The sequence below is a fragment of the Microcebus murinus genome, chromosome 4 (assembly GCF_040939455.1).
Source record: "Microcebus murinus isolate Inina chromosome 4, M.murinus_Inina_mat1.0, whole genome shotgun sequence".
Taxonomy (NCBI): domain Eukaryota; kingdom Metazoa; phylum Chordata; class Mammalia; order Primates; family Cheirogaleidae; genus Microcebus; species Microcebus murinus.
Window position 1 is genome coordinate 87,754,887 of NC_134107.1, and position 24,194 is coordinate 87,779,080.

Consider the following 24,194-nt stretch of genomic DNA (forward strand, 5'->3'; position numbering starts at 1 on the left):
CCTTCCGAGTAGCTGGGACTACAGGCATGTGCCCCTGTGCCTGGCCCATCATTTTTATTATTATTTTTGTTCTAGTTTTAGTGTCATTCTTACTATAATCACCATTTGTCAAGGAGGGAATTTTAATCCTCATAGTCAACTAGAAACTGATTTTTTTTTTTTTTGAAACAGTCTCACTCTTGGGTGAGTGCCTTGACATCAGCCTAGCTCACAGCAACCTCAAACTCCTGAGTAGCTGGGACTACAGACGCACACCACTACTCCTGGCTAATTTTTTCAATTTTTAGTAGAGACAGCAGTCTTACTCTTGCTCAGGCTGGTCTCGAACTCCTGAGCTCAAACTGTCCTCCCGCCTCTGCCTCCCAGAGTGCTAGGAGTACAGGCATGAGCCACCGCGCCCTGCCTGAAACTGATTGTTGATAATGGCTGCCTTGTTCATTTTAAGTGGTCATGACTCTGAAATGGTCTGATTCTTAGAATCAGAGAAGAATGCTTTACTAGTGCCCTGAAGGACATAGAGAAGATGATACAGCTCTTGGGAATTGCTGGCCATCAACAACAGCATCTGACATATGGACAGGTACTGGAATCAGTGTGAACCAACACATATCTTGACAGCAGTACTGGAAATAGTCACCACCAGGAAGAGTTAGCACATGCACCCAATGTGGTAAGGACTGTGGATCAGTCCTTAGTTTACATAAAATCGTTATGTAAACTACATAACCATTACATAAAATGATTATCAGTAGCATTTTTAAAAGATTTTTTGGTAACAGCTTTATTCACATATAATTTACATGTCATACAATTCAACCACTTAAAAGGAACAAATCAATAGTTTTGAATATACTCAATTGAGCAACTATCACCATAATCAATTTTAGAATATTTTCATCACCTCAAAAAGAAATCCCCATACCCTTTAGCTATCACCTTAATACTCTTCCCCACCTGCAACCCCACCCACCCTACACCAGAGTCCTAAACAGCCACTAATCTACTTCTTGTGTCTCTGTATTTGCTTATACTGGACATTTCACAGAAAAAGAGTCATATAATATGTAGCCTTTTGTGACCGGCTTCTTCCAATTAGCATAATGTTTTCAAAATAGTAGCTTCATTTTAATAAAAATTCTCCCATTGTGTAGTAAATACTCATTGCACAAAACTTAGAAAATATAGAAAGATAGAGGGAAATCATCATTAGACCCATTACTGTAAATCAACTTTTTAATATTTAATATATTCCTTCTAGTAAACACAGCCATGTAGTAAAAAAAAAAAATATGATAACAGACGTATAAAATAGAAAGTGAAAGCGCCCTTTTACCCTAACCCAATTCCATTCTCCTCCAAGAGAAAACCACTGCTTACAATTTTATATATTCATGTCTTTTTCCTATGTATTTACACATACCATATACACATATATAATGGGAAGCTTCTTACATGGGATCAGTTTTAATATTCTGTAACTTGGGTTTTGCACATAGTAGGGTCTTAGAAATCTCTCCATATCAATATATATTTATTTTCTTTTTGATAGCTTCCTAGAGTACCACAACACATACTTGACTATTTCCAATAATAGACATTTAGATTTTTTTCAATTTTTTTGCTACCAGAAACAATGTTCCAATGAACATCTTAGTGCACATATTTTGGTGCAAATGTGTAATTTTGTGTGATGGATTCCTAGCAGTAGGCTTGCTGGGTTAAAGGACATTGTACATTTTTTTGGTAAGTGTTGCCAAATTTCTCTTTAAGAGAGTAGGACTGGCTGGGCACAGTGGCTCACACCTGTAATCCTAGCACTCTGGGAGGCCGAGGCTGACAGATAGCTCAAGGTCAGGAGTTCAAAACCAGCCTGAGCAAGAGTGAGACCTCGTCTCTATTAAAAAATAGAAATTAATTGGCCAGCTAAAAATATATAGAAAAAATTAGCTGAGCATGGTGGTGCATGCCTGTAGTACCAGCTACTCGGGAGGCTGAGGCAAAAGGATCGCTTGAGCCCAGGAGTTTGAGGTTGCTGTGAGCTAGGCTGATGCAACGGCACTCTGGCCCATGCAAGAGAGTGAGACTCTGTGTCAAAAAAAGACAGAACCTTATCCTTTCAGGTGTTGTCTCCTAAATGGCTCTGTAACTGAGTCTTCAGTAAGCCATTTTACCTTTCAACTAGGCCAGCTGCTTCTGGGTGATGAGGAACGTGGTTAAGAACAGATAATTCACCGGGCGCGGTGGCTCACGCCTGTAATCCCAGCACTCTGGGAGGCCCAGACGGGCGGATTGCTTGAGGTCGGGAGTTCGAAACCAGCCTGAGCGAGACCCCGTTTCTACTAAAAATAGAAAGAAATTAATTGACCAACTAAAAGTATATATACAAAAAATTAGCCGGGCATGGTGGCGCATGCCTGTAGACCCAGCTACTCGGGAGGCTGAGGCAGGAGGATCGCTTGAGCCCAGGAGTTTGAGGTTGCTGTGAGCTAGGCTGACGCCACGGCACTCACTCTAGCCTGGGCAACAAAAGTGAGACTCTGTCTCAAAAAAAAAAAAAAAAAAAAGAACAGATAATTCCATAGGCATGACCTCACTGCAGCACTTCCTTTACTATGGAATGAGTTTCTTTATCAGACACAATGCCTTGAGTGATGCCCTTAGCTCAATAAGGCATTCTGCGAATTCAAGGATGGGATTGCTGCCAAAAGCATTGCAGACAACGAAGGTAAAACCACATCCAGAATGTGTATCTATTTCAATAAGGATAAATCTCTGCTCTTTCCGTGATGGAAAAGTTCCAGTGTAATTAATCTGTAACTAATGGCTGTTGGACCCCTGTGTGTGGGGATCCCTGAGACCACACCCAGGTTCGGTGATTCAGGATTCACAGGACTCAGTATGTAATTGCACTCACAGCCGTGTTATATTACAGCAAAGGCTATAAAGCAAAATCAGCCAAGAAAAAGGTGTGTGGGGCAAAGTCTGGAAAAAATGCACACACTTCCAAGGGTCCTCTCCACATGGAATCACACAGGCTATCCTTAATCCCTCCAGCAACAATTTGTGACAACATGTGTGAAATGTTGTCTACCAGAGAAGTTTGTTAGAGACTCAGTGCCCAGGTTTTTATAATAGAAGGGGTTGGTCACATAGACAGCTTCTGTCTGGCACAGGCCAAAATTCCAGACTCCCTGAAAGAAAGCAGGAATTCAGCACAAAGTTTATTGTTTCTATGAACAGTTTAGGTGTAATAAGCTGTTCTTATCAGTTCTGGGAACGGTAGGAACCCTCCTGAAATCCCAGTTCCCAGATGCCAGCCAAGGGCCAAGCTTATAAGCAGGCCTTTCAAAGCACAGCAGTCAGGCCTGCTGTGTTAACTCTTTTCTGCATGGTTCCCCTGGGGAATAGTGACAAGTCAGGGCCCCGTGTGGTCTCTTTTGTTGGACATTCAGGTGGGGGCAGAAGCTAGATCAGCCTTGGTAAATAGGAGCCCAGGATGTTGGGTTCAAGCACAAAGCAGGGCAAAGGAGATTGGATTTGGTGCCAGAAACCATCAAGTGACAACTGGCAAGGCTGCTCCAATCTACTTCTTCACACTGGTTGGGAACAACTCTCCAGGACTCCAATGGCCCTCTCCTTCTGGGTGAACCTTAGAAAAGGACGGTTAGTGGAATAGATACAAGGAAGGAGCTTCCTCAGCAACTAGTCTCAAGGCCACAACTGGTACTTACCATCTTCATCCTCTACCATCCAATCTCAATTCCCCTTCCCCATATCTAGCATCTCTGCTGGTTTCAGTGGCTTGTCTGGTCATGTGATATAGACCCCCATTTCTGGTGAGGCCCACATCCTAATTCCCAGCACCTGTGAGTATGTTACCTTACATGGCAAAAGGGACTTTGCAAAGTCCCCTGCCAACATGTCACTGGGTTGAGGATTGTGAAGAGGGGAGATTATCCTGGATTATCAAGGTAGTTGCAAGGTAACCACAAGGGAAAGAGGTGGGCAGGAGAGTCAGAGAAGCTATGATGATGGAAGCAGAGGAGTGATGCCATTATTGGAGCAGGGCTATGAGCCAAGGCGGCCACTAGAAGCTGGAAAAGGAAAGGATCCAATTTTCCCCTAGAGCTTCCAGATGGAATGCAACCCTGCTACATCATGATTTTAGCCCATAGGACCCATTTTTTTTTTTTTTTTTTTTTTTTTGAGACAGAGTCTCACTTTGTTGCCCAGGCTAGAGTGAGTGCCGTGGCGTCAGCCTAGCTCACAGCAACCTCAATCTCCGGGGCTCAGCGATCCTCCTGCCTCAGCCTCCCGAGTAGCTGGGACTACAGGCATGCGCCACCATGCCCGGCTAATTTTTTTGTTTATATATTTTTAGTTGGTCAATTAATTTATTTCTATTTTTGGTAGAGACGGGGTCTCGCTCAGGCTGGTTTTGAACTCCTGACCTTGAGCAATCCGCCCACCTCGGCCTCCCAAAGTGCTAGGATTACAGGCGTGAGCCACCACGCCCGGCCCTTAGGACCCATTTTTGAAGTTCTGACCCCCAGAACTGCAAGACAATAAATTTGTGTTGTTTTAAGCCACCGAGTTTGCGGCAAATTGTTACATCAGCAATAAGAAACTAATAGAATATGTCTTTTTCAGCCAAAGGTCACTGCACTTCCCCATTTACCACCAGATTGGACAAGGAAGTGCCACAAGGCACCATGTGATCCATATATTTTTCCCTGCCCCATTGCGTAGCAGCGCCCTTACCCACTCTTGACAAAGTTCAATTACCTTTACTGGGATGAAGTCTCCTCTTCTTGCCTGCTGGTCCCTTGCCATAAGATACAAAGTACCCAGTGCAGGCATAGCTTATAATTAACAGGATTCTTGCTGTGTCCTCTGGCAAAAGTGTTTGCCTTTGGAAATCAGGACCTCTTAACCTACGGAGTCCAGAATTGCAGAGATGGAGAAACACAAATTCCCCAAGTAGATCACTGGTAGTGATGGTAAATGAGGTTACTCCTGCTTCTGCCCCTTGGTTCCTGGACCCATGTATGCTTCCCACTGGGGACACAGCTCTATACATAGGTCTCCAAAGTAAACCTGGCATCATGGAGGAGGGTTCCCACGTTCATAGAGTATCTTCACTGAGCAAGCACTATCAGGTCAGCAGCTTCTGGTGATGCGATACATGGTACAATCAGGGATCTCATGGTCATGGACCCACACCTGCACTTTGATGTAAAATGGGTCCCTGGTCTGATGTGATGATATATGGCATGCAAGCAAGAAAGGCAAACTCATACCCAGTACGTATGCCTGTTCCTGCCAGAATTAACCTTAGTTAACAATTAACCTTTCCAATGTAAACAACTTGCCACCAAGTGGCCTGTTAGTCTCTTTGAGGGATGGTACTTCATCAGTGACTCAGTTTGGTCTCCTCTGCAGGCAGATGGGATATTCAGTGGTGGACATTCAGCCTTCATACGTGGGAGCCCATGCTGTCAGATCTAAGCACCCCTTCCATCCCTTCCACCATGACAGCTTTGCTTACCTGCCCTTTATGCCAGAACCAAGTAGGCAATGACAGAGGTTGACTGCTGCCAACTGGCAGAGTAATTTTGTCTTTTTGGTGGTGTTAGTGCATCTTCTGAAGTAGATGCTCTTGTCAGTGTTAACATGTGCTACAAAGACCCTCATACTTTGTGCCTGTTCATCCTCTGCCCCATCCCAGATTTCTTTGTCCCCAGGTCAGATAGCCAAACCATTCACTGCTGCCCAGGAGTCTGTATATTCTAACTTCAGGCCATTTCTCTTTCCACACAAAGCAAATGACCAAGGTATCAAAGAAAAACCAGAGTGAAAGTGGTAAAAACATGTTACTCAGGAACTATCACATTAGGGGAAAGAGACTTCAGTATAGAACTGGGCTCAATTCCAAATTCAGCAAAGAAAAGTGGGAATGTATAGCCAAGGAATAGGGTCAGGGTTAGTAGGTGGAAAATTGCTAAGAGAAAACATCATGGGTGAGAGGGATTGTGGCTGAACTGATCTAACAGGATTCTTGCTGAAGGCAGGCCAGAGTGATCAGACATCACCTGGGATAATGAGGAATGAGGAATTTGATCGTATATGGAGGGTGATCAGATATAAGGCTGGGGGATTCCAGCTAAGCTGGTGCTTGCTAAAATGGGCTCTAGGACATGTTGTCTAAGGACAGGGCCTAGTTAGGCTCAGAGGAACCTAAGTTTGGTCAAGGAGGGAATACTTGTCAAATAACACCATCCAAATCTCTGCCCATTGGTAGGGTTTTCCCTGACATGTCCTTTAAATACTTTGGTGCAGTTGTTGTCCATTTTTTTGGCCTGCATGCATGTACTAAGCCAACCCATCATGGATCAAGCTTGACCATTTTTTTCCTCCTTCATCAACTTGTCATAAGGCCATAGGTGTGAGCTAAGGAAGAGCCGTGGATACAATAGTGTTGGATGAGGTGGCTGGCACCCCCATGTTTGTTGTCAAGGCCTACCTACCCGTCAACGAGTCCTTTGGCTTCACTGCCAACTTGAGGTCCAACACGGGCGGCCAGGCCTTCCCCCAGTGCGTGTTTGACCACTGGCAGATCCTGCCCGGAGACACCAGCCACCCCAGCCAAGTGGTGGCCGAGACCCGCAGGTGCAAAGGCCTGAAAGGAAGGCAGTCCAGCCCTGGACAACTTCCTGGACAAATTGTAGGCGGCCCTGGCCGCAGTGCCCGCCACCCCGGATAGGGCGGTCACGGCACCCACACCCAGTTCGACCACAGCAGCACGTCCTTGCATTATCAGACGACACCTCAGACTGTCCCGACACAGTGATGCTCCACCTGAGAGGTTCCGGGGCCACTTCGTGCCATGGCTCAACCTGAACACTCGATGCCATTTCTTTCCATATTTATTTTCAGGTCGAAGAAATGCCCTCTTTGCAGGGACTGATTTGGCCGGTGGGGGAGGGGGAGGCAGGGTGGGACACCCAAGTAAGTTTTTTTTCCATTTCTTCAGAGGGAAACTCAGATGTCCAAAAAATTTTCAAATGAACGCATCAAGAGGTTTATTTGGGTAAATGGCCCATGGTGGCTTTTTCCTCTAGAAGGGAAAGGAACAAGCGGGTAAGGTAATAACTAGAAGGCAGGAAGTCCTGTGCGGTGTGATCATGAGCACGTCCAACTGTATTAGTGCCATTGGAATAATAAATTTGATATGGTGGTGACTTCAAAAAAAAAAATAGTGTTGGATGACATAGGGTTCCAAGCTTCCTGCCTACACAGCTAGCTTGTGCTTGATCCTGGATGTAGCTCTTTCATCTGATAAAAGAGTGTTGCTGTGCTTGGCGGTTCTGATGGAAACCGACTGCTGAAGGCCAGTTGTAGCCGTATGGTCACTTGGTCCTCCATGGTCAGGCTATTCACCTCTACCAGTGCCCAGTATCATGCCAGGAGTTGGTTTTTGTTTTGTTTAGTTTTGTTTCTTAGAGACACCCTCTCACTCTGTCACCCAGCCTACCGGGCTGGAGTGCAGTGGCACATTCACTACAGCCTTGAACTCCTGGACTCAGTAGATCCTCCTGCCTCAGCCTTCTGAGTAGGGGACTACACACCACCAGATGTGGTGTGTGGTAGGCACACACCACCACACCTGGCTAATTTTTCTTATTTTTTGTAGAGATGGGGTCCTGCTTTGTTGCCCAGGCTGGTCTCAAACTTATGGCTTCAAGCGATCCTCCTGCCTCAACTTCCCAAAGTACTGGGATTACAGGCATGAACCACTGCACCTGGCCCAAATTGCTTTTTTATATTTTATTTTATTTTATTTTTTGAGACAGTCTCGCTTTTATTGCCCAAGCTAGAGTGAGTGCCGTGGCATCAGCCTAGCTCACAGCAACCTCAAACTACTGGGCTCAAGAGATCCTCCTGCCTCAGCCTCCCTAGTAGCTGGGACTACAGGCATGTGCCACCATGCCTGGCTAATTTTTTCTATATATATTAGTTGGCCAATTAATTTTTTTTCTATTTCTAGTAGAGACGGGGTCTCGATCTAGCTCAGGCTGGTTTTGAACTCCTGACCTCGAGCAATCCTCCTGCCTCGGCCTCCCAGAGTGCCAGAATTACAGGCGTGAGCCACCACCCCCAGCCTCAAGTTGTTTTTTTAAAGGCAAATAATTCTCCACTACATATGGAATGACTTTGATCCAGAACTCTTGTGATTCTCCCATTGGATCTTGTCATAAATTCCATAAGGTGTCTTTCCCCACTACTAGCTGCTGGTTGTTTGGTTCAAGCAGCAAGACCACTTGCGCCACAGTACAAGACCTCCTTTAGAGTCCTTTCCTTTCCTGGAAACCTGGCATATGAGTCAGAGAAGTATTATCTAATATGGACTAAGCTGCCTTCAGAACCCGAAAAGACCTACTAAAATTTGTTCTTTCTTCTTCATGATGGGAGGTGCAAGATGAAACAAATGATCCTTTACTTTAGATGGAATATCCCAACATGCACCTGATCACTTTTCACTCCTGTGTCAAGTTCCTGAGTCCTTCATAGGGTTTATTTTGAAGTGCATGTGGCTTCCAGCATACTTGCCACTCTTGCTCATTTCACATGATTAACATAATGTCATTTATCAATATGATGTTGTGCAGGATGTTGGGAGAACCCAGATCTTTTTGGACTGTAATATGACAGAGGACAAGAGAGTTAACATAGCCCTAGGACAAAACTGTAAATTTTTGCTGTTGTCCATGCCACATGACTGCACGCTGTTTCTGATCCTCTTTTTTAATTGCTAGAGAAAAGAATGCATTCACCAAATCAAAAGCTATATGCCATGTACCTAGCACCATGTTAATCTACTCTAGCAAAGATACCACACTGGGACAGTGCCACAACTGGCACTCTTCATGTCACAGCTGGTTGAGTTTGGTAGTCTACTGTCATTCTCCAAAATCTGTTTGATGTTTTCGGGAGTAGGATTGGCCAATTAAATGGAGATGTGATGAAGATTACTACCCTCGAATCTTAAAATCTCTAAGAATAGTCCTAGCTTTCAGAATCTCCCTCAGGATATAATAGTATCTTGGCCAAGGCAGATGTGCACTTTAAGAACCCATTATTTCACCTTCCCCACTGAGCTAGCTTTTACTCCACAGGCCAGTAATCCGGTATATGCCAGCTACCAGGCATAGTCATACATCACTGAACAAGGAGGATTTGTTCATCGTCGTTAGACAATTTCATCATTGTACGAACATTGTAGAGTGTACTTAGCATAAACTTAGATGGCAGAGACTACCACGCACCTAGACTATATGGTATAGCCTATTGCTCCTAGGCTATAGACCTGTACAGGACATCACTGTACTGAATACTGTAGGCAATTGTAACACGCTGGTATTTGTGCATGTAAGCATATATAAACATAGAAAAGGTATAGTAAAAATATGGTATAGAAGATTAAAAATGGTACACCTGTATAGGGCGCCTATCATGAATGGGGCTTGCAGGATTGGAAGTTGCTCTGGGTGAGTCAGTGAGTAAGTAGTGAGTGAATGTGAAAGCCCAAGACATCACTGTATACTACTGTAGATATTATAAACGCTGTACTCTTAGCGTACACTAAATTTATAGAATTTTTTCTTCAATAATAGATTAACCTTAGCTTCCCTAACTTTTTTACTTTATAAACTTTTTCTTTTTTTTAACTTCTTAACTCTTTTAGAATAACACTTAGCTTAAAGCACAAACACATTTTACAGCTGTATATTTTACAGCTTTCTTTATGACCTTATTCCATAAGCTTTTTTCCCTATTAAATTTTTTTTTTTTTTTACTTTTTAAACTTTTGTGTTAAAAACAAAGAAACAAACATGCACATTATGCTAGGCCTACACAGGTACAAGATCATCAATATCACTGTCTTCCATCTCTAAATCTTGTCCCACTGGGAGGTATTTAGGAGCAATAACAGGCATGGAGCTGTCATCTGTTAACTGTTTTACAGTTAACTTTTTATGTTATGTAGAAAGAGTATACTCTAAAATAACAATAGGGCCTGGCATGGTGGCTCATGCCTGTTATTTTAGCACCTTGGGAGGCCGAGGTGGAAGGATCACTTGAGGGCAAGAGATCAGCCTGGGTAACATAGCACAAGACCTTGTCTTTACAAAAAAAAAATAGCCAGACATGGTGGTACACACCTGTAATTATATACTCAGGAAGTTGAGGCAGGAAGATCACTTGAGCCCAGGAGTTGGAGTTTTTACAGTGATCTATGATGATGCCACTGCACTCTACCCTGAGTGAGACCCTGTCTCCACAATAAAAAAATAAATTAAAAAATAATATAATGATAAAAAGTATAGTAAATACAAATTATACATAGTGGTTTCTTATTAAGGATTATGAACTATACATAACTGTATGTGCTATGCATTTATACAAGTGGCAGTAGGTTTGTTTATACCAGCATCACCACAAACATAAATAATGCATTATACTACCACATTACAACCATTACCATACATTGTTGCTAGGCAATAGGAATTTATTTTTTTCCCTAGAAAGGGTCTTTCTCTGTTGCTCAGGCTAATCTTGAACTCCTGTCCTCAAATGATCTTCCTGACTCAGCCTCCCAAGTAGCTGGAACTACAGTCATGGCCATCATGCCCAGCTAATTTTTTCATAGAAATGGGAGTCTCTCTATATTGCTTAGCCTGGTCTGGAACTCCTGACCTCAAATGATCCTCCAGCCTCAGCTTCCCAAAGTGCCAGGATTACAGGCATGAGCCACCGTGCCCAGTTGACAACAGGAATTTTTCATCTCCATCATTATAATCTTATGGGATCATTATTGTATATGTAGTTCATTCTTGACCTAAATGTCATCATGCAGCACATGACTCTACATTTTGATTATATGTTTGAAGACTGGGGAAGTGACCACTGGAAGAGTCTGTAGATGCAGTGAACCTGTTACAGAAAGTTTGGTACTTATCCCTGAGGCCAAATGATCGAGAACAAAGAATGAGGACAAGTGGTTTGAGGAAAAGGAAAGAGAAGTTTATTAATTTGCAGGCAAATGAGGAGAGCAGCAGACTAGTGCCTCAAAAGACCACCATCCAGGCCGGGCGCAGTGGCTCACGCCTGTAATCCTAGTTCTCTGGGAGGCCGAGGTGGGCGGATTGCTCGAGTTCAGGAGTTTGAAACCAGCCTGAGCAAGAGCAAGACCCCGTCTCTACTATAAATGGAAAGAAATTAATTGGCCAACTAAAAATATATACAAAAAATTAGCCGGGCATGGTGGCGCATGCCTGTAGTCCCAGCTACTCGGGAGGCTGAGGCAGGAGGATCACTTGAGCCCAGGAGTTTGAGGTTGCTGTGAGCTAGGCTGACGCCACGGCACTCACTCTAGCCTGGACAACAAAGCGAGACTCTGTCTCAAAAAAAAAAAAAAAGACCACCATCCTTTAGGCTATAGAATTAAAAAATTAAACAAATTTTAAAGAAAGACTACCATCCTGCCTTTAAGCAGAAATACAGGGCTTTTTAAAAGGGGAATTTTCGGTGGTTAGGCTTAGGACTATGTGACCTGTGTCACATGTCATGGCTTCAGGCTATTGTAACTCCCCAATACATTTTCAGTTGTCTTATCAAATTCCTGTTTAAAAAAATCAGTGAAGGCTGGGCGTGGTGGCTCACACTTGTAATCCTAGCACTCTGGGAGGCTGAGGTGGTGGGTGGATCATTTGAACTCAGGAGTTCAAGACCAGCCTGAGCAAAATCGAGACACTATCTCTACTAAAAAAAAAGAAAGAAATTAGCTGGACAACTAAACAAAAAAGATATATATATATATTAGCTGGGCATGGTGGTGCATGCCTGTAGTCCCAGCTACCCAGGAGGCTGAGGCAGGAGGATCACTTGAGACCAGGAGTTTGAGGTTGCTGTGAGCTAGGCTGATGCCATGGCACTATAGCTATGTCATTTTAAACCAGAGTGAGACTCTGTCTCAAAAAAAAAAAAATCAGTGAAGTATTTATATTGGAATTTTGCTGAATGTGCAGATTAATTTGGGAGGAATCATATCAGAGGTAAGTGTAACAGACTGTTCCTGCTAGTCTGAGCTGATTCTTCTGTATGTCTAATGGGCAGATTCAAGCTTTTGTCCCTTATAAGTTGCAGGAGTTGAAGGGAGAACTATGGTTCCTCAGCTGCCTTACCTATGACAGCGTGGGCTGTTTCTATTTAAAGAGAAGAGGGGGGAAAATGACCACTTGGCCTCCCTTTCAAGAAATATTCTGCAATATACCTTTACTACCGTGATGTAAATATTTTAAGCCCAGCTTGTTCCTTTAAGCTTGCTTTCAAATGGCTCAATTAGAATTTCTAATTATATTATCTGAAATCACCAATACATTGTAGATAGCTGACTGCATTACTGGAACTCAATGGAGCTGAAGAACACAAACAGAATTGCTCCTGAGCCTTTTTTTTTTTTTTTTTGAGACAGAATCTCACTGTGTTGCCTGGGCTAGAGTGCCATGGCATCAGCTTAGCTCACAGCAACCTCAAACTCCTAGGCTCAAGCAATCCTTCTGCCTCAGCCTCCTGGGTAGCTGGGACTACAGGCATGTGCCACCATGCTCAGCTAATTTATTTTCTGTATATTTTTAGTTGTTAGGCTAATTCCTTTCTATTTTTTTAGTAGAGATGGGGTCTTGCTCTTGCTCAGGCTGGTCTAGAACTCCTGAGTTCAAAGGATCTGTCCACCTCGGCCTCCTAGAGTGCTAGGATTACTGATGTGAGCCACCAGGCAGGCTTCTCCTGAGCATTTTGAAGCATGCCCTGGAGACAAACAAAGTAAAACAAAATTTAAAAAGTGAGGGAGAGGAAGTGGAGGCTAGTGAGGGAAGTGGTAAAATGTAGGTATTAATGTTGATATGACCTCATTGCCCAGACTGTGACAACTAGGGATGTTTAATTGTATAAGTAATAAGTAGTTTACTAAGCAAAAATATAGCAGGATACATCCTTTGTACCCTAACTACCAGATTGCTTTGGCACAGCAAAAATACTAACAATTTACTTCAGATTTAATTCAATTAAGAAATTGAGTTTCATGTAGAATGTAAATCTCTAAATTATTTTACTAAAATATTATTTTTATTGATATATGGTCCATCGTTATCTTGTACATTGTCTGAACTGAGAAAATTTTTAAAAATTAGATAGGGTTTTTAAATGACAGTAGCTTGAATAAAAAGTATTATTATAGAATTTAAAAACGTTTTAATTAGATGAAGTTTCCCAAATGACAAGCATGAATAAAGTGTTGTAATTTCCCAACAGCTGCTCATTTTCGTTTCTTCTACATAGCGGCAATTAGACAAGATAAAGTTGTTTGGTTTGTTCCTGGTATTGGAAAAAAATGAACAACTATTTGAGCAATTATAGATAATGAAACAAGTATTAGAAGTGTTGGGATGTGTGTTGTGTGTGTGTGTTTATTTGAGGGTCTGTCTGATATCCCCATTAAGCCAAGAAGTCGACATGATCTCAGATGTTATCTCCTGCCACTGTAAGTAAAGTGACATAGCATGGGGTGGGGGGGGGGTGGTGGCTGTTGTTTTTTGCTTTGTTTTGTTTTTTGTTTTATTTCCAGGGACAATACTGTGGAAGGTGGCTGTTGAAACAGAGTTTTGAACACTCCCCATCTCACCCATCCCAGCTGCTGCAATCCCAACGGTGGCCGCTCGGGTGCACCGGAGTACAAGGTTAAGGAACAGGGAGTTAAAATTCCTCTGACTTGCCCCCCCAACCCACCCCCACCCCGCCAAGGAGAGTTTCTAGCTGCTGGAGAATCTATTTGCTGGCTGAGGAAAGGAGAAGAGGTGAGCCTGACTTGGTGACTGGAGCAAACAGTTCCAGTGAATAGGCAAACAGGTCCAGCAAAAACATCAGAAAACCTAGAACCATCTCAGGTTTAAGCACTCCTTTCCTACGGGAAGAGAGTTAGGGTACATCATGAGAGTAAGGCTGGGCAGGTCCACAGTTGTGGACCAGGAGCAAAGGGAACTAGAGTCAGAGTCTTGCCTGAGGTAGCCTCCGGAGAGATGGGAAGAATCAGGTCCAGGAGTCAAGGTTCTGCCTGGCAGGAAAAGAGAATCATGCCCTGAGCATTTTTCTCTGTTTTCTTTGATGTTTTTCTCTGAAACCATCCTGCATTTAGGAAGAGCTTTCAATCACAATTCAGAAGACCTTAATCTAGTTCCAGTTCTGTCAATCAACAATACTAGCTGATATGGTAAAAGATAATGAGACCACAAGCAAATATATAGATTGCAGGTTGGTCAGTCCAACAAGTTGGTTAAAATATCTGTTTGCTCTGAAAACCATGTAACCTAATCACTGGTTTTTCAAGAATTGATAATTCAGGCGCATGAGGATGTTGTTTTGCAATATTTTAAATTTTTAGACACTTGCTATTTTTTAGCATTTGGGGGTTGTTTTCTGTTATATAAATAGAATTTTCTAAGTCCCATATTATTTAATTCATCCTTGTCTAGAAAATATAATTGAGGCATATGCTTCAGGAATTGGTTAATGATTGGTTAGCAAATGAAGATTCTTTTGCTATGATCACACCACTGCACTCTACCCAGGTGACAGAGCAAGACTCTGTCTTAAAAAAGATTAAAAAAACAATAAAAGTTTTTTTTCCAGTTTTTCCCTCTATCCAGAGTAGGAAATAAAATTTTACTTTTTTTCTTTACAAAGTTGGAAGTATGGCACATATGTGGAATTTTGCATCCTATATTTTGCCCACCATATTCATAGCTTTTCCCCATGTAATTAGTCACATAAGTTATGAAATTATTAAGTAGGTATGCTAGAGAAGAAACAGCCCACCAAAGAAAAACATGACAGGAGTGTTGGGCAGTGCTAAATGCCCATTTGAGGTCTGAGTTTATGAATTTAGAGAGAAACCACTTTACTTAGTTTGTGGCTTTTCTCCAGCAATGTTCAGCTACTGGGGTGTAGGCATGGAGAAGATAGAGATATGGGTTTATTCAAGGTTGTGAGTTTATTACTTGTATATGACAGAGGGGAAATGGGGGTAGGTTGTTGAAGACATTTGCAGGAAAATGATTATGTAATATGTATAAATTGGACTGTGGAAGTTTCACTCCTGACCTAGTCCCATGAGTGGAAATCTTAGGGTGGTTTTCTTTGGTTTCACATAGGTGCTGGTGCAGCTATCTCTTCTTTACCTTCTCCTTCCCCAGCCACCTATCTTATCCGGGGCCTCACTTTCCAGAGGTAGGGGCGGAGGTTAGAAGTGTTTGGGACCATAGGAGTGGATTCATCCAAACAGAGTGGTCTCCATGGCCTGAGCAAAGACTTAAGGTATGGTGATTGATTGTCTTATAGGCAATACAGAGAAGGCAGCTACTTCTGAGATGTCCTCTTCCAAGAAAAACAATCAATGTACCCTTCAGCACAGGCAATGCTTAGCACTCCCTGGCACAGCAAGGAAGGATGTTCTGGTTTAGGAATAAGAATAGAAATTGACATAGGGATAGTTAGATTTTAGTTAGGCTTAGGGTTGGATTTAGGGTTGGTCCCGTGGGTTTATCTGGTGCCAGGGAGTGGTGCAGTCTTTTGAGGTGAACTTTTTTATTTCCACGTGATACCTATAGGTCTAGAAGGCCTCAATTACCGTCATGCTCCATCTATTGAGTCTTTTCCCTCCTCCATCTCCAAAATCCTGTGAACCCTTGGTGTTCTATCTAGTTTTTCACCAATTCTCTAATCAATATATAGTTTATTGATTAAACTTTATGTATTGTCTTTATATGTTCAAAAACTTTTTGTGGGTTTTTTTTTTTCCTCTTACAAATTAAAAGCTTTGACTTTACAGCTATTGTGTTTTAAATGGACTTTAGGAGCCTACTTTGGTGATATATAATACCATGTAATACTATTCAGCCATAAGAGAGAATGAAATCCTGTTTTTTGCAGCAACATGGATGGAGGCCATTATCTTAAGTTAAATAACTCAGCAACAGAAAGTCACATGCTGCATGTTCTCACTTGTAAGTGGGAGCTAAATATTGAGTACACATGGACATAGAAAGTGGAATAATAGATGTTGGAGACTTGAAAGGGTGGGAGGGTGAAAGAAGAGTGCGGGATGAGAAATTACCTAATGGGTACTATGTACAGGAATTGGGTGAGGGTTACACAAAAAGCCAAAACTTCACCATTATGCAATATATCCATGTAACAAATCTGCACATGCACCCCCTAAACCTATAAAAATTAAAAAAGATACACCATAAACTGTTTAAAAAAATAGATCCTAGGCTGGTTGTGGTGCCTCACGCCTGTAATCCTAGCACTCTGGGAGGCCGAGGCGGGAGGATTGCTTGAGGTCAGGAGTTCGAAACCAGCATGAGCAAGAGCGAGACCCCATCTCTACTATAAATAGAAAGAAAATTAATTGGCCAACTAATATATATAGAAAAAATTAGCCAGGCATGGTGGTGCATGCCTGTAGTCCCAGCTACTCAGGAGGCTGAGGCAGTAGGATTGCTTGAGCCCAGAAGTTTGAGGTTGCTGTGAGCTAGGCTGACGCCTGGCACTCACTCTAGTCTGGGCAACAAAGTGAGACTCTGTCTCAAAAAAAAAACACAAAAAAAACCAGAGCCTATTTTGGAAGTAATAATCCCAGACATGCCAGAAGCAATGCATACTTTAGGGCCTGCCAGTAATTGTTTGAAAAAAATAAGCAAAAAAATATTTTCAGGAATTTATATCATACTGCTGAGTGAAAAAAAAAAGATGTTAAAGAGTATAAATAGTAGTAATGTCTACAAAAAATTGAAAAATTAGCCGGGCATGGTGGCACATGCCTATATGCCTGTAGTCTTAGCTACTTGGGAGGCTGAGGCAGGAGGATGGCTTGAGCCCAGGAGTTGGAGCTTGCAGAGAGCTATGATGACACCATTGTGCTCTACCTGGGTCAACAGAGCAAGCCTCTGTCTCAAAAAAAAAAAAAAAAAAAATTCAAACATTGACAAGCTGAAAGTATTAAATTTACACAGGGAAAACTAGTATATCCACCATCTAGATTCTACCATTAACATATTATTTATACTTGCTTTATCAATATTTCCATTCAATATCAATCCATTTTATTTTTGATACATTTACATTTTAAAATAAATTATACATATAACTTTACTTACTCCTAAATCCTTCAGCCTGAATACCATTAACTGTACTTCAAGTTTTGTTTACTATTTTTTCATTTTTTGTTTTAGTAGAGATGGAAGTCTTGCTATGTTGCTCAGGGTGGTCTTGAACTCCTGCCTCAAGCAATCCCCCGGCCCACCACCGCCTCCGCCTCCCAGAGTGCTAGGATTACAGGCGTGAGCCACTGCATCAGTCCAGGAGGCCTACTTTTGATTGTACTTCTTTTAGCATCTTCTGAATTTTGTACTATGTGCTTGTGTTCTGTATTTTTAAAAATTAAATGTTTAAGCATTTTCAACATTTAAGCAGTTTTATAACGATGAGCAATTGAATCTAAACTGGATGAGAAAGAAAGTGAAAAAAGGAAGGGATGGCAGATAACAAGGAAGTGGTAGGGCCAGTGGAATGGAGAACACATTGAAGTCAGAGTTGTAGCAGTGGTGTTACCAGAACAAGCAAGTTAGGGGAATGGAATATTCTGGTTAGACAGTGGGATGTTGAAATTGAATTCTCAAAAGTAGTCATAGTGTTCAGTGATAAGGTTCCATTCATAAGGAACGGGTAGCCTGCATGGATGGAGAGGAGGATATCCCCATCATGATACACCCTCAAGCACACATTGGATTTTTCTTTGCAGTATTTATCACAACTCCAATTAAGTCTTATAATATTTAACTTGTGTAACTATGCTTAACATTTGGCTCCCTTATTAGACCATAAGCTCCAAGAGGGCAAGAATCTTTTTAAATTCTGTATTTCCAGTGCCTAGTACATGTAAGTGCTCCAAGAAGTATTGCCTTCTTAAATTGGATTCTTTTAAGTGGGGTCATTCCTCTTCTCTGCTTTATTTGACTCCAACTCTTTTTTATTTATACATTTTATGAATGTATGAATGAATACCGTTTGTAAACATCATAATCAACACCAGCCTTCCCGTAGGTCCAACCTATCAATTATATTCTCCTCCGTTGGTTGGCCAGTGGTTTGTGGTCTAAAGCGATAAAACTTGGGGGCTTATCAGGATCTTCTAGGATATGCCTTCAGGAAATCCAATTAAAATCCATTCCCTGAACAATTTTTTATGGAATATCTAAGTGCCAAGCACTCTTCAATAGAAATATTAATAATCGACACGTTTGTGCACTTCCTGAGCCCATTCTATGTGCCAGTACAGCTATTATAGGCATTTCAAGAGATGAGTAATGTGTCTCCCTCATCGCGGAGTCCCGGGATTTGGTGCTGGGGCGAGAGGAAGGAAAACGTGGGTCCGGCCAGCAGAGGGCGTGCTTCCGGCCCGCCGAGGCTTCCAGGCTCCCACGCTCGCTCCCGAGCACGTCCCCGCCCTCCGCGTCACGTGACGCGGCCGCGGAACCTGAGCAGCCAGGCCTGAACGGAGCTACTAAATTCGTTGCCGGTGGGCAGTGCGGGTGCAACCACAAAGGCTAATCCGAAGGCGTTGGGGAGGTTCGTGGAGCCGATGCTTCCTCTTCCAAGTCAGGTCGGCTCCTGTTACCTTCTCACCATTCGCCGTTCCCGTCTCCCTGAGCGCTTGCATGAGCTCTTTCGTGTGGGGAAGCTCCGGTGACCATGTAGGGGGAAAGCGTGAGGAAGCTCCGGGTGCTTGGGACAAGGCCAGCGCTGTCGGCACGCCGCCCCGGCGCCCACCACACCCCAGGTGCGGGCCGCTGGGCCCGTGGGCTCTGGTGGGAACTCCGGCCTCCAGTTGTGGCCTGGCCGGGAGCGCCACGAATTCTCGCGTCTTCTCGCGAGAGTCTAAGTTGAAGGAACATGGCGACGTCTAATCTGTTAAAGGTAAGACCCTCACCCCAGGTTGGGTTTTACTCCGTGAGCGCCGCGGTCAGCCTCGGGAAAGGCTCGGTTCAGCTTCAGCCGCGAAATGTAGGGGTGTTCAGGGGCTGTCCACCGCAAGGAAAGCTGCGGTGGCTGCCGCCGAGAACCGGAACGCTGGTCTGTGGCCTCGGGGTCGACAGGCTCTGGGGGTCCCTCCCGCCAGTTGACCGGTGTGAATAACCCGGCTGAGGAATGGCGTGGGGCGATGCTTTGAGGGGACTAGCCCTGCCCGGGAGCGGGGGATGAATGGTCGTGCCGAGCCCTGACCGACTGGGCCGTTAGTAGTACTCTTAGGTCTCAGTTTCTTCTGAAGCGAGTGTCTAAGAAGCCTAAAAGGGAAATCCAAGAAAATGCTGCCTAACAGTTTTCGATGAATCGACCCCCATCTCCTCAGTTTCTGTTCTCATTCTATCTGCACGAAATTCCAAGTCAGACAGGAGTGCCTCCCACTCCACCCCCTTCCTCCCTTTTCTGCGTGCTACACCTCCTCCCTAATTCGCTCATTCTTGAGTTCATATAGGAATCTCCCCAACCCCCACCCCTATTACAGGACACAACCAGATGACAACCGATGAAGTGCTACCATCGTTTTAGGGGGTAGGAAAGTAACCTTATTGAAGACAACATTTAAAGTTAGTTTTACATAGCAAGGGAGCTCCAGGCCCAGAGGGGGCAGATTCTCCACCATCAGTTAAAAAGTTTGGAGAAGAATGAGTAAGACATGGAGCTAGTCTGTTCTGTGCTTGTGGTTGTAGTGAGAATCTTAATCCCGACTCACAGAAACGGGGATCATGATTAGCTCAGGGAACATAAATACAGAGGATGAACTACCCCTCCCTCGGACTCATCATTATGTCTTCAGGCAATGTGGATGGATAATAGAAAATAAATTAAAATATACTGGAAATTCTCCATCATGTCTTCCATAGACCAGTGATATTAACTGCCTAATTGATGGGATTGTTGTATAAAATGAAGACCAATTTTTTCTAAGAGGCAGTACTGTATATCATCTTTTAAAAGGGAGAGGAGGCTAGAACTATATTCTCCAAATATCCCCCATATACAAGCTTTATGACTTTGGGCAAGTTTCTTAACTCCCTGTGCCCAGGTTTCCTTATTAAAAGGGAATTATTGGCCCGGCACAGTGGCTCATGCCTGTAATCCTAACACTTAGGGAGGCCAAGGCAGGAGGATCACTTGTGGTCAGGAGTTCTAGACTATTAGCCTGAGCAAGAGTGAGACCCCGTCTCTACTAAAAATAAAAAGACATTAGCCATGGGGGGAGGGGGGAAATGGGCATTTATTGAAACCTTAAAATCTGTACCCCCATAATATGCCAAAAAAAAAAAAAAAAAAAAAAGACATTAGCCAAACAACTAAAAATAGAAAAAATGAGCCGGGCATGGTGGCCCATGCCTGTAGTCCCAGCCGCCAGGGAGGCTGAGGCAGGAGGATTGCTTGAGCCCAGGAGTTTGAGGTTGCTGTTGAGCTAGGCTGACGCCATGGCACTCTCGCCCATGCAAGAGATGAGACTCTGTGTAAAAAAAAAAAAAAAAGGAATTATCAATAACACCTATTTTGTGGGAGCATTGTGTAGATTAAATGAATTAATGTATCAAAAATGCTTAAAATAGTGCCTGGCACTTGATTGGTACACAATACAATAGATTACTAGACTACTACTGTTAATTTAAGAAAACTTATTCACCAGCATTGAGTAACCCATCTCACTCTACTTTCCCTTTTATAACAGTATAGCAAAGTTCTAATGCATTAGTTCAGAAAGAAAATTTAACTTCTTAAGATCCCTGTTAATGTATCCATGTGTGTTAGCATAAGCGATATGTTATTAATTGAAATGTGTGTAAGAATTAATTGGGTTTCTGATTCTTTATGGAATTTTGACTTGTTGATCACCTGGATATGAGGCAACTTTTTCCTCCAAAAAAATTCTCTCTCAGAAAAGAGTAAGTCACTATTCTACTCCACACAAAGTCTCACAAAGGATTGTTTGGAGAAGATAAAATCTGAAGCTACTTTGGTCAATATTAATTACTTTGTAGAGATTATGAATCTGCATATACAGCACATACCTATAGAATGAAAAATCTGCCTGAATATCTTAAAAATGGGCATGTAGGGTTTAGGGTAAGAGATTACAAGAATTTAAAAAGTACTCTAACTCGAACAACTTTTATAAATAAAAGGAAGGCGATAATGCCTTAAAAAAACTGGTAAGTGACTCAGTCACTCAAGTGAACATGAAGACAGATGCCAAAGACACACTGGAAAATTTTCAATATAATTGTTTTATGAAATGTTGACTATAGGAAAAAGCAGAATTTCTAAATATTTCATATAGTATGTGATTTTAAATAACATATAACTAATATAGTGGGCATTATGAATAAACATTCGATTCTTTTATCTGTGTATCACCAAAATTTTATGTATTCAGGTTGGCTAGAAAAACCTTTTTTTTTTTCCCCCTCTCCTCATTAGAGGCAATGGATAATTGCCATATACAGTAGACCCCCCCTATCGTGGGGTGGGGGAGGATATGTTTCAAGACTTTTGTGGATGCATTAAACCTCAGATAGTACCAAACCCTACACATGCAATTTTTTTTTCCTGATCTGAAAACAAAGAGGGCTACTAAGTGACTAATGGGCAGGTAATGTATACAGTATGGATAGGCTGGACAGAGGAGGACAGCAGGAGATTTTATCACACTATTTGGAATGGCTGCAGTTTAAGACTTTTGAATTGTTTATTTCTGGAATTTTCCATGTAATATTTTTGTATGGTGATTGACTGCAGGTAACTGAACTGCAGAAAATGAGACCAAGGATAAGGGGGGACGACTGTATTCATACATTAAAAAGTAGCTAATCATAGAGTGGGAAGACTAAAGTTTGCCTTCTGGGAGAAATGTAGTGAGACCCTTGCAGGGTAGATCTATAACGTAATTTGTAAATTATTTAAATTCAAGGCTGGTGGTAGCTTGAACGGAGACCAGGCTGACTGAGGAATGTCCAGATTAGCCTCATTTCCTTTTATGACAGGATTAATAGACTGGTTCATTAGGGAAATATCTTTGACATTGTCCAATTAGATTTCACCAAAGCATATTTGACAGAATTATCATGTCCTGTGGTTAGAATGGTGAAAGGTGAGCTAGATGAGGATACACTTAATTTGATTATCAGTTAAACAACTGTACCTGAAGAATGATAAATCAGCATCAATCCTAAAGGGAGGCCTTTAGTGTCCTGCTGAAAAGTGTATGTTCTTACCTTATTTAGCAATAACTTGGATAAAGTTGTTTATTGAACCTGTGAATGACATAGTGTTCAGAGGGATAGCTAATGTTTTGAAAGATTCAAAATTTTCTTGATGTAAACCTTATAAGTCAGAAGCCAATGCAATAAAAACCACCAACTTTTTCATTATACTGGAATTTGGTTGTTTGGGGTGGGGTGGGGAGGGGAGAGTCTCAATCTGTCATTCAGGCTGTAATGCAGTAGCAGCATCCTATGTCACTGCAAACCTCAAACTCCTGGGCTCAAGTGATCCTCCTGCCTCAGACTCCTGAGTAGCTCGGACTACAGGTATGTGTAACCATGCCCAGCTAATTTTTAAATTTTCTACAGAGACAGGATCTCACTCTTGCCCCAGCTGATCTAGACTCCTGGCCTCAAGTGATCCTCCTGCCTTGGCCTTCCAAAGTGGTAGGAGTTACAGGCATGAGCCACTGCACCCAGTTGATATTAGAATTTTTATCTTCTGTTTTAGATTCTAACATATAATTCTACTTGTTCCTTTTTTCTTTTGCAGTTATCATCTGGGCCTGCAATGCTCATTTTCTTCACTTCAGATTTAATTCTACTCCAAACAGCAATGTTCAAATCTTTTTTTTTTTTTTTTTTTTTTAATTTTTAATTTGGCCAGTTGGAGTCATGCATCCTCTCTTAATTCTTACCACATTACTTTACCCAGCTATTTGAAGTGCTCTTAACTTCCTTGGTCAATACCAAAGATTTTTCTCATTTCTCCTACATTCTCCTCTTTTTCCATGCTGCTTCCTAAATTGCCTCCTTTCACCTGTTCCTCTTCAGTCCTCATCTTCCCCCCAGGACTTGGTGGCATTTACCTTCTTATTATTTTTTTTTTCCAGTTTCCTTTTTCCTCACTTCTGTGCCTATTAAAAAAGTTCATGTGTCTTCTCATATAAACTTAATATGTACTCTGCTTCTACCTCAAACTTTTTTTTCCCTTTTTTTTTTTTTATGCAAGCAATTAATAGTATTCTCTGGACTACCTCAAACTTTTGTCCTTTTCTTTCTTCATTCACTGTCACAGTTCTTGGAAAAGCAGCCCCCACTTGCTGCCTTTATAATTGTCTACCATTTTTCTTAACTTATTGTGGTATGTCTCACCTTCCACCCTCACCCAATTATATTGAAGCTGTCAGTCTCAAGAGCACTAGCAACCTCCTGAGTGCTAAATGAGATTCTTCTCTGATAACTTTCATCTTCTTTTCTGGTATTGTTGCTCACTTCTCTGCTGCTTTTTTGGTTTTTATGACATTATTCTCTCTTTGGCCTGCTCTCAAATCACTTGTTTTTCATTGACTTCCCTTCCTTTCCCCCAGTGTAATTAGTTCTCAGGATTTAGTCTTCAGCCCTTTTCTATCTTTATACTTTTTTCCTGGGACAGTCTTACCTCCCATGATTTCACTATTTTTATCTCTTAGCTCTGATCGGAGCTCTAGACCAAAACAGTTCTCACTGTATCACTATCCTGCTCAGATACCTTTGATGGTTCGAATTCTTTGAGATCTTTCCAGCTGGGTCTTCTAACTAATAACTAACTAGTGTTCTCTCACTCACTCTCTCACTCACATACCCAGCTACCTGGCTGGTTACTTGTTGACTCACTCACATGCCAGAGGTCATCTTCTCTCTAATAATTAGCTATAACCCTCTCATTCCTTCTAATTAGATCTAGTGAGAGGGAGGCAGAAGAAGGTAGTGGTATATAACCAATCCATAAGA

At 42.3% G+C, this 24,194-nt stretch overlaps 1 protein-coding gene across 3 annotated transcripts in view; it reads left to right on the plus strand.

Annotated features, from left to right (window-relative positions):
- The first annotated feature begins 18,625 nt into the window (after positions 1–18,625).
- Positions 18,626–24,194, plus strand: part of CUL5 (cullin 5) — a 96,310-nt gene continuing 90,741 nt past the window's right edge. For 2 of the 3 annotated variants that reach the window (XM_076002482.1, XM_076002484.1), the window contains exon 1: positions 18,626–19,095. In XM_076002482.1, the coding sequence (XP_075858597.1) occupies positions 19,072–19,095 (24 nt within the window). In that variant the 5' untranslated portion in view covers positions 18,626–19,071. The remainder of the gene's footprint in view (positions 19,096–24,194) is intronic. The other variant, XM_076002483.1, reaches the window with a different exon arrangement.